The sequence below is a fragment of the Malaclemys terrapin genome, chromosome 8, assembly GCF_027887155.1.
Source record: "Malaclemys terrapin pileata isolate rMalTer1 chromosome 8, rMalTer1.hap1, whole genome shotgun sequence".
Taxonomy (NCBI): Eukaryota; Metazoa; Chordata; order Testudines; family Emydidae; genus Malaclemys; species Malaclemys terrapin.
In genome coordinates, this window is record NC_071512.1 from 53,706,146 (window position 1) to 53,722,488 (window position 16,343).

The 16,343-nt window shown below is 42.2% G+C and overlaps 1 protein-coding gene across 5 annotated transcripts in view; it reads left to right on the plus strand.

The window, feature by feature from the left end:
* CEP350 (centrosomal protein 350) overlaps positions 1–16,343 on the plus strand; it is a 140,813-nt gene that overhangs the window by 15,009 nt on the left and 109,461 nt on the right. For 4 of the 5 annotated variants that reach the window (XM_054037450.1, XM_054037454.1, XM_054037451.1 and 1 more), the window contains exons 6-7: positions 1,961–2,074; positions 10,423–10,536. In XM_054037450.1, coding sequence (XP_053893425.1) covers positions 1,961–2,074; positions 10,423–10,536 — 228 coding nt within the window. The remainder of the gene's footprint in view (positions 1–1,960; positions 2,075–10,422; positions 10,537–16,343) is intronic. The other variant, XM_054037453.1, reaches the window with a different exon arrangement.

Sequence of the window (16,343 nt, forward strand, 5' to 3'; positions counted from 1 at the left end):
TGTAGGGGGAGAGAGAGAGAGAAAGGAGAGTTTTTGTGCAGCGTGTCAAAATATGGGAATTGGCTTGTGACTTCTGTCTGTTTGGGTAGAAATCGTTTAAATATGACCACAGGCAAGAAATTATGCCGTCTAAATGTACACCTTCAGTATGTTTTACATCATTTATAATTCCTCCTGCACCTTCTCCCCAGTCAAAATAGAAAATTAGAGCATGCCATCTCATTACTCTCTTAGGTTATCTGCATACTAGATGCATTTTCATGTAGTCCTGTGCAGCGTTTGGCAATTTATATATGCTGAAATTTTTTTTTGTTCTAATCACTTGATCAAAGGTACGTTAAACACCAACTGCATTTAAAACAGTTTAAAGGTTTGAAGCAAAAGCCAGGAAGTGCAAGTTTAAGCTTTTCACTTTGTATTTCACCATGAACACAAAGAATTAAGATCATGTATTTGTCCTAACTTCAGGCTCCCATAATTTCTATGAGTCTAGAATGGCAATGGTGGTGGTCTAACATCGTTTCTTAATAAAATTTACACTTTTTTTACAAAGAGAAAAATGCAGAAACCTCAAAAGGTACAATTATTGACATTAACCAAAACATACTTCAGGTAATCCAATATGGGGCCTCTTTAGATTATCTGACCGTATTATATTCTTATATATTGTTTAAAAGTATTGTTCACTCATTGAGTGAGTTAGGTTTTTTTTTTAAAGCTGCTGCTGATTATAATGGAAATACAGTCTTGTGCACAAGAGCTTTTTTTAATGGAACCTCTTTTAAATTGTTTATTGCACATGCACTAGAAATGGGCCCTTTCTGTGAAATTAGGATCCGGCTTTCCCCCTAAACTCAATGATATTTTTGTGAGTGAATAGAGAGTGGGTCTGCCTATAAATACATGTGGAAAGATTAAGGGTGCCTAGGCCCCTCTTTGTGCACAGTAGCTTCTTTTGAAATCTAACATCTTGGTTAGTTTACACACTTCTCTGAAATCTCTAAACATGAATCCTGGTCTTTTACTCTCTAAATTTGACACATGGAATAGGTATGAATTTCTGATAAGACTTGGAAAATCAGGCCTTATTTGTACTTTTGGTAATGCTCCTTGTTAAACTAGTGCTCGTTAACTGCTTGCAGTGTAGTACTTTCTCCTAATGTAATTTACCTTGGCAACTGAAAACAGCCTTTTAGGCACCATATAAAAGATATGTTTATATTACAAAGATAAGTCAACCTATGTTAGGTCGACTTACAGCCATCGCATTAATTATTGCAGTGGCTGGTGTCCACACTATCCTCTTTCTGTCCATGGTGCGTGCCCTCACAAGGGGCGCTTCCACCGTCTGCAGAGGAGCCATGTGGGGGACTGAGAGCCAGGGCTCTTAGCTCCATGTAGCTCCCCACTGGGAGCCCAGCTGCTCCCCAGGGCTTCTTGCCTTCCCGTTCCCACCTGGGAGTGGCGGGGCAGCTGCCTGGGGCATCTTGCCTCCTGCGGGGAGATCTGCACTCGGAACCTGGTCAGCTGCTGTGCTCCCAGCGGAAAGCCAGGACCCTGGGAAGTGGCAGGGCTCCCACTGGGGAGTTGGGAGCCTGGGTGGCACCCCAGCTTGAAGCAGAGACCAGGCAGCAGCCGTCTTGGTAGTCAGGAGTTGGCTTTCTTGTCAATTTGGAGCCGTGAACCTGACAAGAATGACAGCCAAAATCTGATGTAAGGAACGCAGTGTCTATGTAGACCTAACTACACCGACATAAACTCTATACCTCTCAGTGAGGTGATTTTATTATGTTGGCATAGCAGGGGAGTTACATCAGCGGGAGGAGCATTTCAATGTGTACATCTCCACTGTTTTGTCAACAAAATTGTGTAGTGTAGACAAGGCCTAATAGCACAGTTTTTTTTCCTCAAGGTTTTTAAAGTATTCTGCAAAATCTAGATAAAACTCTGTTTACCGTAGGTTTCAATCCTGCTGAGACAAAGATTCGCACTCCTGATGGAAAGGTGTGGCATGAAGAGGAATTTCATAACATCAGTAGGGAGTTGTATCGAGATATAGCTCTCCAATTAACAGGTGAGAAGCAGATCTAAGCTTATTAATACACACAGGCTTCTTTGAGAAGCAGCTAGGATTGCTACACACACAACTTAACTGACTCAAACGCATGGCAAATGAAAAGTTGAGCTACCTAATAGTGCATATCCTGTATTCCAGTGTTTCTTAAACTTATTTGATCACACCATTCTTTGTATCTGTAGTAGTTTATGCCCTCTGCCACACAAGTAAATACACCAGTAAAAAAATCAACATGCAACTCTTGCTAAATAGTAAAAGCAGGAAGGCATTGATTCAAACAGAGCCATTTAAGTACATAGTAATGTAAATTTTAAGTGATGCTGCAGTTTTGGGCACCCAGCCAGCAGCCACCACTCTTCGGCTTCCCAATTTTGAAGGCAAGGCAGAGGGCAGCATAAAATGTGCGCAGTACTTTTTTGTTTTTCTTAAGCTTCCCACACCAGAATACATTCTGTGCCTCCCAGTTTCAGACTCTCTGCTGTACTCCATCCACAGGCACTAGAACTGGTTGAAAAAACTTTTGCCCCCCGGCAAAACATTTTTAACTAACAGGATTTTTTTTAAATAAGTCAAATGATTGTTTTATTTTGTATTGGGGATAAAAAATGCAGATTGAAGTGGAACAATTTGTCATTTAATTTTGAAATTTCCCATTGAAAAATTTCATCAGATCTTTTCCCACAATAAAATTGTTTTTGATGAGACCCCACTTTTTTGTGGTAAAATTTTTCATTTGAAAAAATGCAGACAGTTCTAACAAATGCACACCTTTCAGTTACCACAACTACTACCATTATGTGGCACAGCTTTAATTCTGCCCCTTCAACGCACCTTTTTACCAAATTACCCACTCGCAAAATTAGTTGTGGAGATGTTTTGTGTTGTGGTGTGTTCCGCTATGAGGTAGCTTAACTTCTCCTAAACTGTCAGGAGTAAAAAGTCATGTCATATGCTAATCAAAAGATCACTGGACAGTACAGATACTTCAGGACCCAAAAAGGGACTTTCATTGTCTTGACAACTCTTATCCCAGGTTCTCTTATAAGGGGTAAATTAAGTCAAGCCAGGTATTAATACATGAGAAGTCTCAAGGGAAACAGAAGGTTCAGCTGTATCCAACTTTCAAAAGAGGAGGAGGAGTGGAAAAGTTTTTCCAGTAAGAAGGGTGCCAGGGTAACTCTTCCCACAATCACATGTTGCTATGTAACTCTTCCCTAAAGAAGGGAGACAAAAAAGGTGAACTAGCAGGAAATGAAAAAAACATTGTCATGATGTGCCATGATTTTTTTTCCTTACAGCACTCCATCGGTTTTGTCTGTTGTGAGGATTAGATAGGATCTTGGGGGTTTTATAATTTACTTGTTTGTTTTCTTTACTGCTGCTTTGTTAACAATAATTTGATTTCAGGGGTTTGAGTTTTTTACAAGGGCTTGGCTTTGCTTATTTTACACTACCAAATGAACTTTTTTCTTTCAGTGTTTAATAAATACACACACCAAAAAGGGGGAAGGGGCAATGAAAATGTTTAAAACTCAATGCAAGTGAATTGTTTTCAGTAATATCCCTTATTCCCTTTCTTTGTGTAGAGAAAAAACCTTTGCTTGATAGTCTTTTAAATAGCATTAAATGTCCTTGTTGTGGCAGGGGATCAATTTTAGCAATAGTACTCAGGTTTTGTTAAAGCAAATGCTGTTTCTTAAGACAAATGCATACAAAGGACAAAAAGAAAACCGTAACCAAAGATGCTAAAATGTAGCCTGGCTTTGCTTACAGTTCAGTTGCTGAAAGACCACAAGTATAGCACATGCCCATTTAGCCACTCCAAGTCCTTGGCTTTACTCCTCCTGGCTCTGGAAACTGTTTGGCTGCTGTTGATTGTCTTTACTTTCCTCTGGCAAGTCTGTAGGATGTTTTTACTGAGATAAGGCTGCTTTTTAGTTTGTTAGACTGGCTACAGCAAAATGATACGGTTAAATAGCTTCTGATTCACGAAGCCAGGAAAAAAGAAGAGATGAGAGGAATAAAGTGGCTATGGAAATTGATACACACAGAGGGTGTAATGAGGATCTTAGGCTTTCATCTCGGGAGTTGCTTGGATCATACCAAAGATAAAATGTTGTCCAAATACCTGTTCTTATCTGGTCAGAACATATTTCAGGTAAAGGAAAAGGACCAATGGTGTAATAGTAAATCTTTGGGCCCCAGTGTTAATAATGTTGGCTGAAGTAATGGTGGTCATGATCCATCTTCCTTCACACTCAGAACTTGCTGCCAAGCTGAAGAAGTTGACAAGTGATCCTCACAAAAATGTCCAGAAAGAACAACAATCTATTTTTATCAAAATTACCCAGTCAAAACAAGCTTTCAATGGTCCACATATGTATATTCTGCCATATTTGTAACTTCACCAGAAGCCTCGAATGCTCCTAATTTAAGTGGTGTTTTTAGTTCAAACAAGCTTAATTTGCATTTGAATAACTTTACTGAATTATTTGCTTTTTGAAATATTTTTGTCACTTTTACTTGTCAAAAAGATTATGCTTACATCTTTCACCCACTTAAGATGTTTCAAGATTTTAACCCAGGGTAGGATTCAACACATGTCCCAGTAGATGCCATCTCTGTTCAGAAATGGTCATTTTAAGTACAGTCCTTCCCTAAGCTCCAAAATGTTAAGCCTATACAACAGTCATTTTCTAACACCTTCCCCTCCACAGAGAGAGAGAGACTCTCTCTCACTTCCTATGCATTCTCTTCCAGTAAAATTTGGGATTTCATAGTATCAGAATAATGTAAGTTGTGGTTCTGACATGGGGTTATTAACGTTATTGAGAGTAGATCTAGAAATATTGTCTTTTTTTTTTTTTTTTGCGGTGCCTTGCTGTTTTAAAAATATGCTGAGATCACATAAATTATCCTGCAAACATCTCCCAACAAAAAATAACTGGAGAATTCTGCACAAACTCTCTGGACTTTTATGGCTTTGTTATATAAGTATTAAAGATCCATTTTGCCTGTGAGAGACTGTTCAGTTTCTAAAATTCAAAGGTCTTTTATCACTAAGCCTGTTCTTTAATGAATTATTAAATGATTTAATGTAATTATTTTTTTCTCTTAATGTATTTAAAAATCAGCACAAGAAAACAATCTAAACTCTTTACAAAATCAGTTGGGGCTCACTTTGAGAACTATAAGCAAAACTTAGCTTTTCCCAGCTCTGTCCTAAAATCTTGTGGAACCCTCCTTAGCTATGTGTTATCTATCTGCTCTTGACCTTTCCACTCAAATTCACATTTGTTATCCCAGATTTTTGGAAATGTCCTTTAGATATACCTTCACAATATCCTACAGCGGATGACTGCTATCCCCAGATGATGATGATGATGTTGTGAGGTTTTTCTAATTGTGATAGTGGTCACATGTATCCTACTCAGTGGGAATGCTGATTCTGAATCCCACCCTTGGGTTCATCTCTATCAACTAAACACATGTTAAAATAAATCTTGTCCTGTCTACGCTAGAGTTTAAAACAATGTGTTAAAACACTTTAGCTAAATGCATTTTAAAATACCATATTTATCTTAGTCTACCCAGCCCATTGGTAACAATGCACTGACTCGGATTTGGTTCACTTTTTATATGCTTTCTTTGCAGCCATAAGGGCTAAGGCTTAAGTCTTTTTTTTAAATGAAAGCTTAAATGATGCAGAACAATTTTGAATCCGTGAATATGTCTACACAGCAAACACACACCCTGGCTGGCCTGGGTCAGCTGACTCAGGCTCAGGCTGCAGGGCTGTAAAATTGCGGTGTAGATGTTTGCCCCGTGAGCCAGAGTCAGCTGACACGGTCCAGCAGTGGGTGTTTAATTGCAGTGTAGACATACCCAGAGGGTGTATTCTGTGGAAAATTCTGCAGGCACAATTGCAGAAAGTACAATGCTCCGCTATTTAGTCTATCACATTTTGATGGATTGGTTGGGAGCCAAGGATTAAATGTGCTAGCATGCATAATGTAAATGAAGAGGGTCATGTATTCAACAATGAAGGAGCTAGACGTAGCCCATTCAGGTGGAGCATTAATATGTACTTTGTAAAACTTACTTTGTCCTTTAGTAGAATAAAAAAGCAACATTACCTCAGATATGCCAAACTATTAATGTGACTTCTAAACCCCAAAGTGAACTTCCTAACGATCTGTTATGGCTGTTATCTGTGCATACTTATGGCTTTGCAGTTTTCTAGTATTTATGTAAACATTTTTTGAGGCAAAATGTTCATTCTGAGTGTGTTTGGGCAAAGCTATAAGGGTAAGCCTAAGCAATGCATTGTGGTGTCTAACCTGTGGGCCTTGGAGTAGCAGTAGAATTCTACCTACCGATGGTCGTTGTACATGTAGGTACCAGTGACATGGAGAAGGATAGGAGAGAGATCCTGGAGGCCAAATTTAGGCTGCTAGGTAAGAGATTGAAGTCCAGGACCTCCATGGTAGCATTCTCTGAAATGCTTCCAGTTCCACGCGCAGGGTCAGTTAGACAGGCAGAACTGCAGGGTCTCAATGCTTGGATGAGACAATGGTATAGAGAGGAGGGGTTTAGATTTATTAGGAACCGGGGAAGCTTTTGGGAGAGGGTGAGCCTATACAGGAAGAATGGGCGCCACCTAAACCGAAATGGAACCAGATTGCTGGCGCCTAAAATTAAAAAGGTCGTAGAACAGTTTTTAAACTAAGGGTTGCGGGAAAGCCGATGTGCGGAGGAGCATGTGGTTTGGACATCCCTTTGGGGAGGATCTATAAATGGAGATTCCCTATGTCCTAATAAGGAGGAGAGGATGGAAAATGATAAAATACAGGGAGGATCTGATAAGAAACAGTCAAATGAAAAAAAGTCCCATTCAATTACGTCATGCAATGGGGACAGCCAAAAAATGACAAGTTTTTAAAATGCTAATATACCAATGCTAGAAGTCTAAATAATAAAATGGGTGAACTAGAGTGCCTAGTATCAAATGAGGATATTGATATAATAGGCATCACAAAAACCTGGTGGAATGAGGATGATCAATGGGACACAGTAATACCAGGGTACAAAATATATGGGGAGGACAGAACAGGTCATGCTGGTGGGGAAGTGGCACTATATGTGAAAGAAAGCATAGAATCAAATGAAGTAAAAATCTTAAATGAACTAAATTGTACTATAGAATCTCTATGGATAGTAATACCATGCTTGAAAAATAAGAATATAGCAGTAGGGTTATATTACAGATCACCTGACCAGGATGGTGTTAGTGACTCTGAAATGCTCAGGGAGATTAGAGAGGCTATTAAAATAAAAAACTCAATAATAATAATAATAATAATAATGGGGGATTTCAACTATCCCCATATTGACTGGGTACATGTCACCTCAGAAAGGGATGCTGAGATAAAGTTTCTTGACACCTTAAATTACTGCTTCTTGGAGCAGCTAGTCCTGGAACCCACAAGAGGAGAAGAAATTCTTGATTTAGTCGTAAGTGGAGCACAAGATCAGGTCCAAGAGGTGAATATAGCTGGACCGTTTGGTAATAGTGACCATAATATAATTAAATTTAACATCCCTATGGCGGGGAAAACTCCACAGCTGCCCAACACCGTAGCATTTAATTTCAGAAAGGGAAACTACACAAAAATGAGGAGGTTAGTGAAACAGAAATTAAAAGGTACAGTACCAAAAGTAAAATCCCTGCAAGCTGCGTGGAAACTTTTTAAAGACACCATAATAGAGGCTCAACTTAAATATGTAGCCCAATTTAAAAAACATAGTAAAAGAACCCAAAAAGAGCCACCGTGATTAAACAACAAAGTAAAAGAAGCAGTGAGAGGCAAAAAGGCATCCTTTAAAAAGTGGAAGATAAATCCTAATGAGGAAAATAGAAAAGAGCATAAACTCTGGCAAATGAAGTATAAAAATATAATTAGAAAGACCAAAAAAGAATTTGAATAACAGCTAGTCAAAGACTTCAAAAGTAATAGCAAAACATGTTTTTAAATACATCAGAAGCGGAAAGCCTGCTAAACAACCAGTGGGACCACTGGACAATCGAGATGCTAAAGGAGCACTAAAAAGATAGGGCCATTGCGGAGAAACTAAATGAATTCTTTGCATCGGCCTTCACTGTTGAGGATGTGAGGGAGATTCCCAAACCTGAGCCATTCTTTTTGGGTGACAGAGGGTGACAGATCTGAGAAACTCCCAAATTGAGGTGTCATTAGAGGAGGTTTTGAAACAAATTGATAAACTAAACAGTAATAAGTCTCCAGGACCTGATGGTATTCACCCAAGAGTTTTGAAGGAACTCAGATGTGAAATTGCAGGACTACTAACTGTCATCTGTCACCTATAATTTAAATCCGCTTCTGTACCAAATGACTGGAGGATAGCTAATGCGTTGCCAATTTTTAAAAAGGGCTCCAGAGGGGACCCTGGCAACTACAGGCCAGTAAGCCTCATTTCAGTACTAAATTGGTTGAAACTATCGTAAAGAACAAAATTGTCAGACACATAGATGAACGTAATTTGTTGGGAAATAGTCAACATGGTTTTTGTAAAGGGAAATCATGCCTCACCAATCTACTAGAATTCTTTGAGGGGGTCAACAAGCATACGGACAAAGGAGATCCAGTGGATATAGTGTATTTAGATGTTCAGAAAGCCTTTGACAAGGTCCCTCACCAAAGGGTCTTAAGCAAAATAAGCAGTCTTGGGATAAGAGGGAAGGTTCTCTCATGGATTGGTAACTGGTTAAAAGATAGGAAACAAAGGGTAGGAATAAATGGTCAGTTTTCAGAATGGAGAGAGGTAAATAGTGGTGTCCCCCAGGGATCTGTACTGGGACCAGTCCTATTTAACATATTCATAAGCGATCTGGGAAAAGGGGTAAACAGTGAGTTGGCAAAATTTGCAGATACAAAACTACTCAGGATAGTTAAGTCCCACGCAGACTGCGAAGAGCTACAAAAGGATCTCCCAAAACTGGGTGACTGGACAACAAAATGGCAGATGAAATTTAATGTTGATAAATGCAAAGTAATGCACATTGGAAAACATAATCCTAACTATATATATATAAAGTGATGAGGTCTAAATTAGCTCTTACCACTCAAGAAAGAGATCTTGGAGTCATCGTGGATAGTTCTCTGAAAACATCCACTCAATGTGCAGCAGCAGTCAAAAAAGTGAACAGAATATTGGGAATCATCAAGAAAGGGATAGACAATAAGACAGAAAATATCATATTGCCTCTATATAAATCCATGCTATTCCCACACCTTGAATACTGCGTGCAGATGTGGTCAGGGGCGGCTCCAGGCACCAGCGCAGCAAGTGCGTGTGGGGGGCGGCCTGCCAGTTGCTGTGAGGGCAGCAGTCAGGCAGCCTTGGGAGGTCCGAAAAGCCGTGGGACCGGTGGACCTCCCACAGACGCGCCGTCGAAAGCTGCCTGACTGCCGTGCTTGGGGCAGCAAAATACATAGAGCCGCCCCTGGATGTGGTCTCCCCATCTCAAAAAAGATATTTTGGAATTGGAAAAGGTTCAGAAAAGGGCAACAAAAATGATTAGGGGTATAGAACGGCTTCCATATGAGGAGAGATTAATAAGGCTGGGACTTTTCAGCTTGGAAAACAGGTGACTAAGGGGGGATATGATAGAGGTCTATAAAATCATGAGTGGTATAGTGAAGGTAAATAAGGAAGTGTTATTTACTCCTTCTCATAATACAAGAACAAGGGGCCACCAAATGAAATTAATAGGCAGTAGATTTAAAACAAACACAAGAAAGTATTTTTTTCACGCAACGCATTGTCAACCTCTGGAACTCCTTGCCAGAGGGTGTTGTGAACGCCAATACTATAACGGGGTTCAAAAGGGAGTTAGATTCATGGAAGATCGGTCCATCAATGGCTATTAGCCAGGATGGGCAGGAATGGTGTCCCTCGCCTCTGTTTGCCAGGAGCTTGGATTGGGTGACAGGGCATGGATCACTTGATGATAACCTGTCTGTTCATTCCTTTTGGGGCACCTGCCATTGGCCACTGTCAGAGGACAGGATACTGGGCTTGATGGACCTTTGGTCTGACCCAGTATGGCAGTTCTTATGTTCTTATGTACCTAGTTCTTTCTATAGCAGATGGAACTGCTGGATTCTAAGGGAGTGGGTATGACCTAGGGAGTGATCATGCTGCATTCTCTGACTAATCCCCACTTAATCAGGGTAAATGCTGAAGCAGGTTTGCTTCTGAGTTTTATTTTTCCTTCCCATGGGGTATCACCTAACAGTTCACACATACTGTCTGCTTTTCAGAGGATTCAACAGGGAAAGAGAAACCCCCTGAGAAAAGCAAGGAGAAGAAAGCAACCAGACCAGTGCGCAAGGTCCAAAAGCTAACCAGGTCATCAAGCCCAGATTCCAAACCAGGTGAACAGTAGTACTCTTGACATCATCTTTCTAGATGTGTATGTTCACAGATTAGTTATGCCCAGACTGGTGAAAAAAGATGTAGTTTAAAGGCACCCAGTTGACTTGAACTCTGGTCAGTTGCACAAAATGTCCTAAAGATGATTTGGTATATTATATCAGCCCTGTATCCCCACCAGTTTTTTTTTTTCTTCTGTTTACAAGATTTTCCTTTTCCCTGCTGCTGTGTGCAACTCTCAGAAACAGCAGAAGATTGTATATGTATTTCACAGGGATTGTCTGAGGACATTCACCAGAGCACTGGAGACCAGCAGCAACAGCAGAACTTCCTTGCTCTCCTCTTCTGCCTCTGTCTTCTTTCGTCTCTGTGGAAGAGCCTGGGTGTGTGTGTGTGTGGGGGGGTGATGTACTTCTCTGGGGTGCAGCCTGAAACTGGGATACCACTGAGCTCTCTGTCTCACCAGCCTGGGCTCCCTCTCTCACTGTGATGCTGTGACAAGCTGAAGACCTCTCCTAGTCCTCTACTCACACGAACATTTACAGGCAGGGACACACCCTACTGAGTTACTTGAATGCTTTTTCCAGACACTTATGAACTAACAATACGCAGGCTCCAGCCACTTCCCCCCCCAGCTCCCAAGCCTAGGAACCCACAGCTGTACCATCTTGCCATTGTCAGAAGCCTGACCAGTGTAAGTTATTTATCCAGTTCGCCCCTCCCTCAATGTGGAGAGGACATGCACCAGCCTCTGTTCCTGAGCAGATTTCCCTTTACACTTCAAACAACACACTGTTCTAGGTAAAAATATATATATATATATATATATATATAAAAAACAGATTTATTAACTACAGAAAGATAGATTTTAAGTGATTATAAGTAAAAAGTGTACAGATCAAAGTACATTACCTAAGAAATAAAACAAAATCGCAATCTAAGTTCTATAAACTAGACAGGATTTGAGTCAAGCAGTGTCTCACCCTGATGGTACAAACAGTTCACCAATTTTCCATACACAGGCTGGGACTACTCCTTTCCAGCCTGGGACCAGCTTCCCAGTCAAAGTCTTTGTTCCTGGGGTGTTTCCAGGTATTGAATTGTGGGGGGAGTGAGACCAAGTGATAATGTCACTTTCCCGTTTTATAGCTTCTTCAATGTGGAGGGAACTTAATTGTCCCAAACAAAGCCTCCAGCACAGTTAGTGGAAAAGTACAGGCACAAGATGGAGACCAGTGTCACATAAGCTGGTCACATGCTCTTGCATGCTTCGATGAGTCATAGCAGGGGCCATTACCCATATTCTGTTCGCTGATGGCCCATCAACTTGAATAATCCATTCACAATGTGCTGGCTAAACTGGATGTAAACTACCTTGTGGGAGTTACCACAGGAGCAAACACATTTGAAATACAGATACATAGTCAATATTCATAACTTCAGATACAAAAATGATACATGCATACAAATAGGATAATTGTATTCAGCAAACCATAACTTTTTCATCAACACCTCGCATGACACATTTTGTACAAGATTTGCTGCAATTATAACACTGATGAATACGGGGGTGCCAGGGTGTTGCTTTGGGGTACAGAGTATCACATTGGGATGCTGCATGTTGCTTTCCTGGTGCCTATCCTATCTCACAGATAGATGCCAGCAATGATGGAGGGGCCATCAGCCTCCACTGCTAATAGGTGGGGTGGGGTCAATGGAACCTGTTGCATTATCCTCCTACGGCCTGATGGATTAGGAATAGAATGGAGGAGTCCCTCTCCTTTTTTCTCATTTCTCCCCCCTCCCTCCCTTCCTGTGTACAGGTCCAGGTCTGTGGAGGGAATTGGGAGGTGGAGGGGAACAACTTCCTTCTCCATTGCTTTTCCTGTACCCCAACTAAAAAAATGAAGGGAGACATTTTTCCTTTAAGTTGTACTAATCTTTGGTATTATAAGTAATAAAAGTAAATGGAAAACCTTTCAGATAGAATTATTTTTGAATTGAACTTTCATGTCAAATAAGCAATCATCAGGATCAACCCAATCAATATACTAACATAGCTTAAAAAATGCATAAGGCATTTATTTTTGCATATTTAACCTCAGAATGTACTGTGGTCTGTAGTTAGCTCCTTTTTCTTTAACTAGGCTTATAAAGTTAAGCCATATACAAATTTATGTTCCCGAAACTCTTTGGGAGTAAAAGTTAATGTGGCACAATATAGAACTTGTGCACTCAGTATATAGTACTTAGGAGAGCGGTGTGTAAATGTCTCATTTTAGTGATGATGGCCAATAGTTGAAACTGGTATTGAAAGTAAATGTTAGATATAAGCTCTTTCTTTGTGCTCTGTTGAATTCATGTTCAGGAACTGTGAATGGCTAAACCTCCTCCCTAACATAGAAAGTAGTCAAGTATCAGAGGGGTAGCCGTGTTAGTCTGAATCTGTAGAAAGCAACAGAGGGTCCTGTGGCACCTTTAAGACTAACAGAAGTATTGGGAGCATAAGCTTTCCTGGGTAAGAACCTCACTTCTTCAGATGCAGGTAGAGTTATCAAAACTCTAACAGAAGTTGTGTGTTTTGGATTCGTCTTTAAAGTAGCTTGAATTTTAGAGCTGCTGCTACCTTCAGTTGGTTTTATTTGGGAATCTGAGGAAGAATTTCCCAGACAAAGTTGAAAGGATAGCCTGGATTAAGAATGGAATCAAATGTCTCCTTGAAAAGAAAAATAATTAAGAGTTTTCCATAAAATATTTGTGACCATACCATTAGTCCAGAAAGGGGGAGTAGCACAGAGGCAGTTGAACTCAGTAACCATGTTGATTTTGTGGTGTTATCCAGCTGCACCTATCTCTGTATTGGACTACATAATTCTCCTCATGTTTTTGTGCTGAAATTCTTAGAGGAGAGGCATCAGAGCTGGCTCAATGTTATATCTGTAATCATGTTCCCTCTCCCTTCAGTCACTGCAGTAAAACAGAATGCATAACACAGCCAAGTACTATAAATAACTGCAGCTCATATTCTGCTTTGTTAGCTTCTTTTAGTGTAGACAGCTGACCTGAAATAGAAGATGAGCTCTTCCTTCTGGCTTTGTGGAGGGGTATAGAAATAATTGAGAGCAGCAAGTTGGGCAAGAGAATCTCTTTGGCTGGTGCATCTATTTAAAAAGGTTCATGGTAACCTGTTTCAATTTCAAGTGACAGGGTCATAAAGCACTTGCATAGTTTACAATATAAGTAGCCACTGAAATGGTGTCTTTTCAACCTTTTATCTTAGAGGTCTACTGCTTTCATTAAAGGAGCATTGAAGATATTGAATGTCAGAACATAGTAGATCTGCTGTGTTGGGTTTAGTTTTTTTAATTTAGTTAGATTCAATGTCTAGGCTTCTCAGAGCCCTGTAGGGCCAGTAGGCTGATATGCCTATTTATTTATGTCTAGTTTTTAAACTATGCTCATGCTCTAGTGCAGGCCTGCACAACTCGTAAAGCGGCAAAGGCCATATTATTCCAAAGGAAACAGCTGAGGGCCGAACCCCCCCCCCCCCCCCCCCGAGCGTCGCCAACTCCCCCCGCAGCGCCCCCCAGCCCCCCTGAAACACAACTCCCCCCCCAGCGCCACCCGCCCCATGGAAACAACCCCCCAGCGCCGCCGAAACACATGCCCCCTCACCCCCCCGGCGCGCCACCTGCCCCGCGGAAACAAACCCTCCTTCCTCAGTGCCGCCCCACCGAAATAGCAGTATTGAACCTCGGTAATATGTTATAGCAGGCCCCTAAGGTAGTATAATTAAGGTAAAAGAAAAATGTCTTTTTGCTAGAAGTAGAATAAGATCTTCCCCCCCACTTTGTAATCAATTGCCCTGTGAATGAATGAGGTGTGAATGAGGAAGGCAGGCACCTCCAGACAGCTGCAACCCTTGGAGAGGACAGGGCCGGCTCTAGGATTTTTGCCGCCCCAAGCAAAAAATTTTTTGGCCGCCTCCCCTTTCTTTTTCGTGCCCTTCTGCCCCCGGCCCCACCCCAACTCCACCCTTTCCCCAAATCCCCAGCACCGCCTCCTACCCCGGCGTGCCGCCTTTCTCCCCCCCCCTTGCTTCCTGTGGGCCCCCTGTGACCTCCCGCCCTAGCTCACCTCCGCTCTGCCTGCTCCCCCGGGTGTGCCGCCGCTCTGCTTCTCCCCCCTCCCTCTCAGGCGAGGGAGGAGGGAGAAGCGGAGCAGCAGCACGTTGAGGGGAGCAGGCAGAGCAAAGGTGAACTAGGGTGGGGGGGCGCAGGAAGTAATGGGTGGGGGTAGAGGAACCACTCCCCGCTCCAGCTCACCTCCGCTCCACCACCACCGCCTCCCCCGAGCGCCCACCGCTCGGCTTCTCCTCCCTCCCAGCCTTGCTGCGCGAAATAGCGGTTTCACACGTGGCAAGCCTGGGAGGGAGAGGGTAAAAGCGAAGCGGCGGCAGCGTGCTCAGGGGAGCAGGCGGAGGCAGAGCAGAGGCAAGCTGGGGCGGCAAGGGCACTTTTTCCCCATATCCCGGAGTCGGCACCTGTGATGGCCGGCGCCAGAATGCCGCCCCTAGAAATGTGCCGCCCCAAGCACCTGCTTGTTTTGCTCGTGCTGGCCCTGGGAGAGGGGATGGGAGCCAGACCAGATCAGTAGAACAGGTCAGCCACTGACTCACCACTCGCCTCCTCAGCCCCCCTCACCCGGCTCGCCTACTCACCCCCCGCCACTGCCTGCTCGCTTGCCTCCTCAGCGCCCCACCCCTCCGGCTCGCCGGTTCACCTGCCCCCCCGCCACTGCCCGCCCACTCGCCTCCTCAGCCCCCTCCCTCACCTGCCGCTTGCCTACTGTCTTCCCCCCCCCCCCCTGCGGGCCGCACAATGAGCCCATTTACTCAACCCCCGCGGGCCGCACAGTGAGCCCACGCGGGCCGCATGTTGTGCAGGCCTGCTCTAGTGTATGAACATATATGGTTGGAAATCCCAACTAAGAGAGAGACAAATTGACCTGATTATTAATTACCTGCAAATTAGGTGTTTCTCAGCAGAGATTAAAGTGATAAAGGGCCCAAATTAAATAATTAGTGTACTGCTTTGCACTTATATATATACTTTTCATCCAAGGATCTTGGTGCTTTACTTCAAAAGATCATTAAATATTGTGTGGGAAGCTAATGGGAAGAAAAACTAGTCAGATGAATTTACATGTTTAACTTATAAGCATTCAGTGAAGATACCTTTGTGCCAGATCTGCCAGCCTCTGATCTGATATAGGATCATTGAATAATATTAATGCATGTTTGAAAAAAAATTGTGATGTAACCCTTTATAACTGCATTCTGTTCCTAAGCAATGCATAAACCATTAAGATAGTGTCTTAACTCTTTAAACTTCCCCTTCACAGAAGTCCTTGCTAGAATCCAGTGGATTTGCATAGCTCAGGACTGTTGTTGATTCACATTTGTACATTCGTAAGAGCCATCTATTTCAGCAGCAAATTTGCTCTTAAAAATGCTATTGCTTTCTAAAGTCCTTTCTGTAAACTAAATTGATGCTCATTTAGCCTCAGTACTTAAAAATGAACCATTCATTCCCCCCCACCACCTCCCATTCTGGGCCTCCTTTTATTCTCGTCACTCTGAAAATTTTCTCTCTCATTCTATTTCTGCTCTGCTTTCTCATTTTCCTACCCCCCACTCAAGATACAAAGCCTCTTTTCTCAACCTCACAGTCTTCTACAGATTCTCTGTCTCTTTATTTTCACTAACACTTGTCTTCAAATCTTTTAGGTCAGCACAGGACTGTTACTT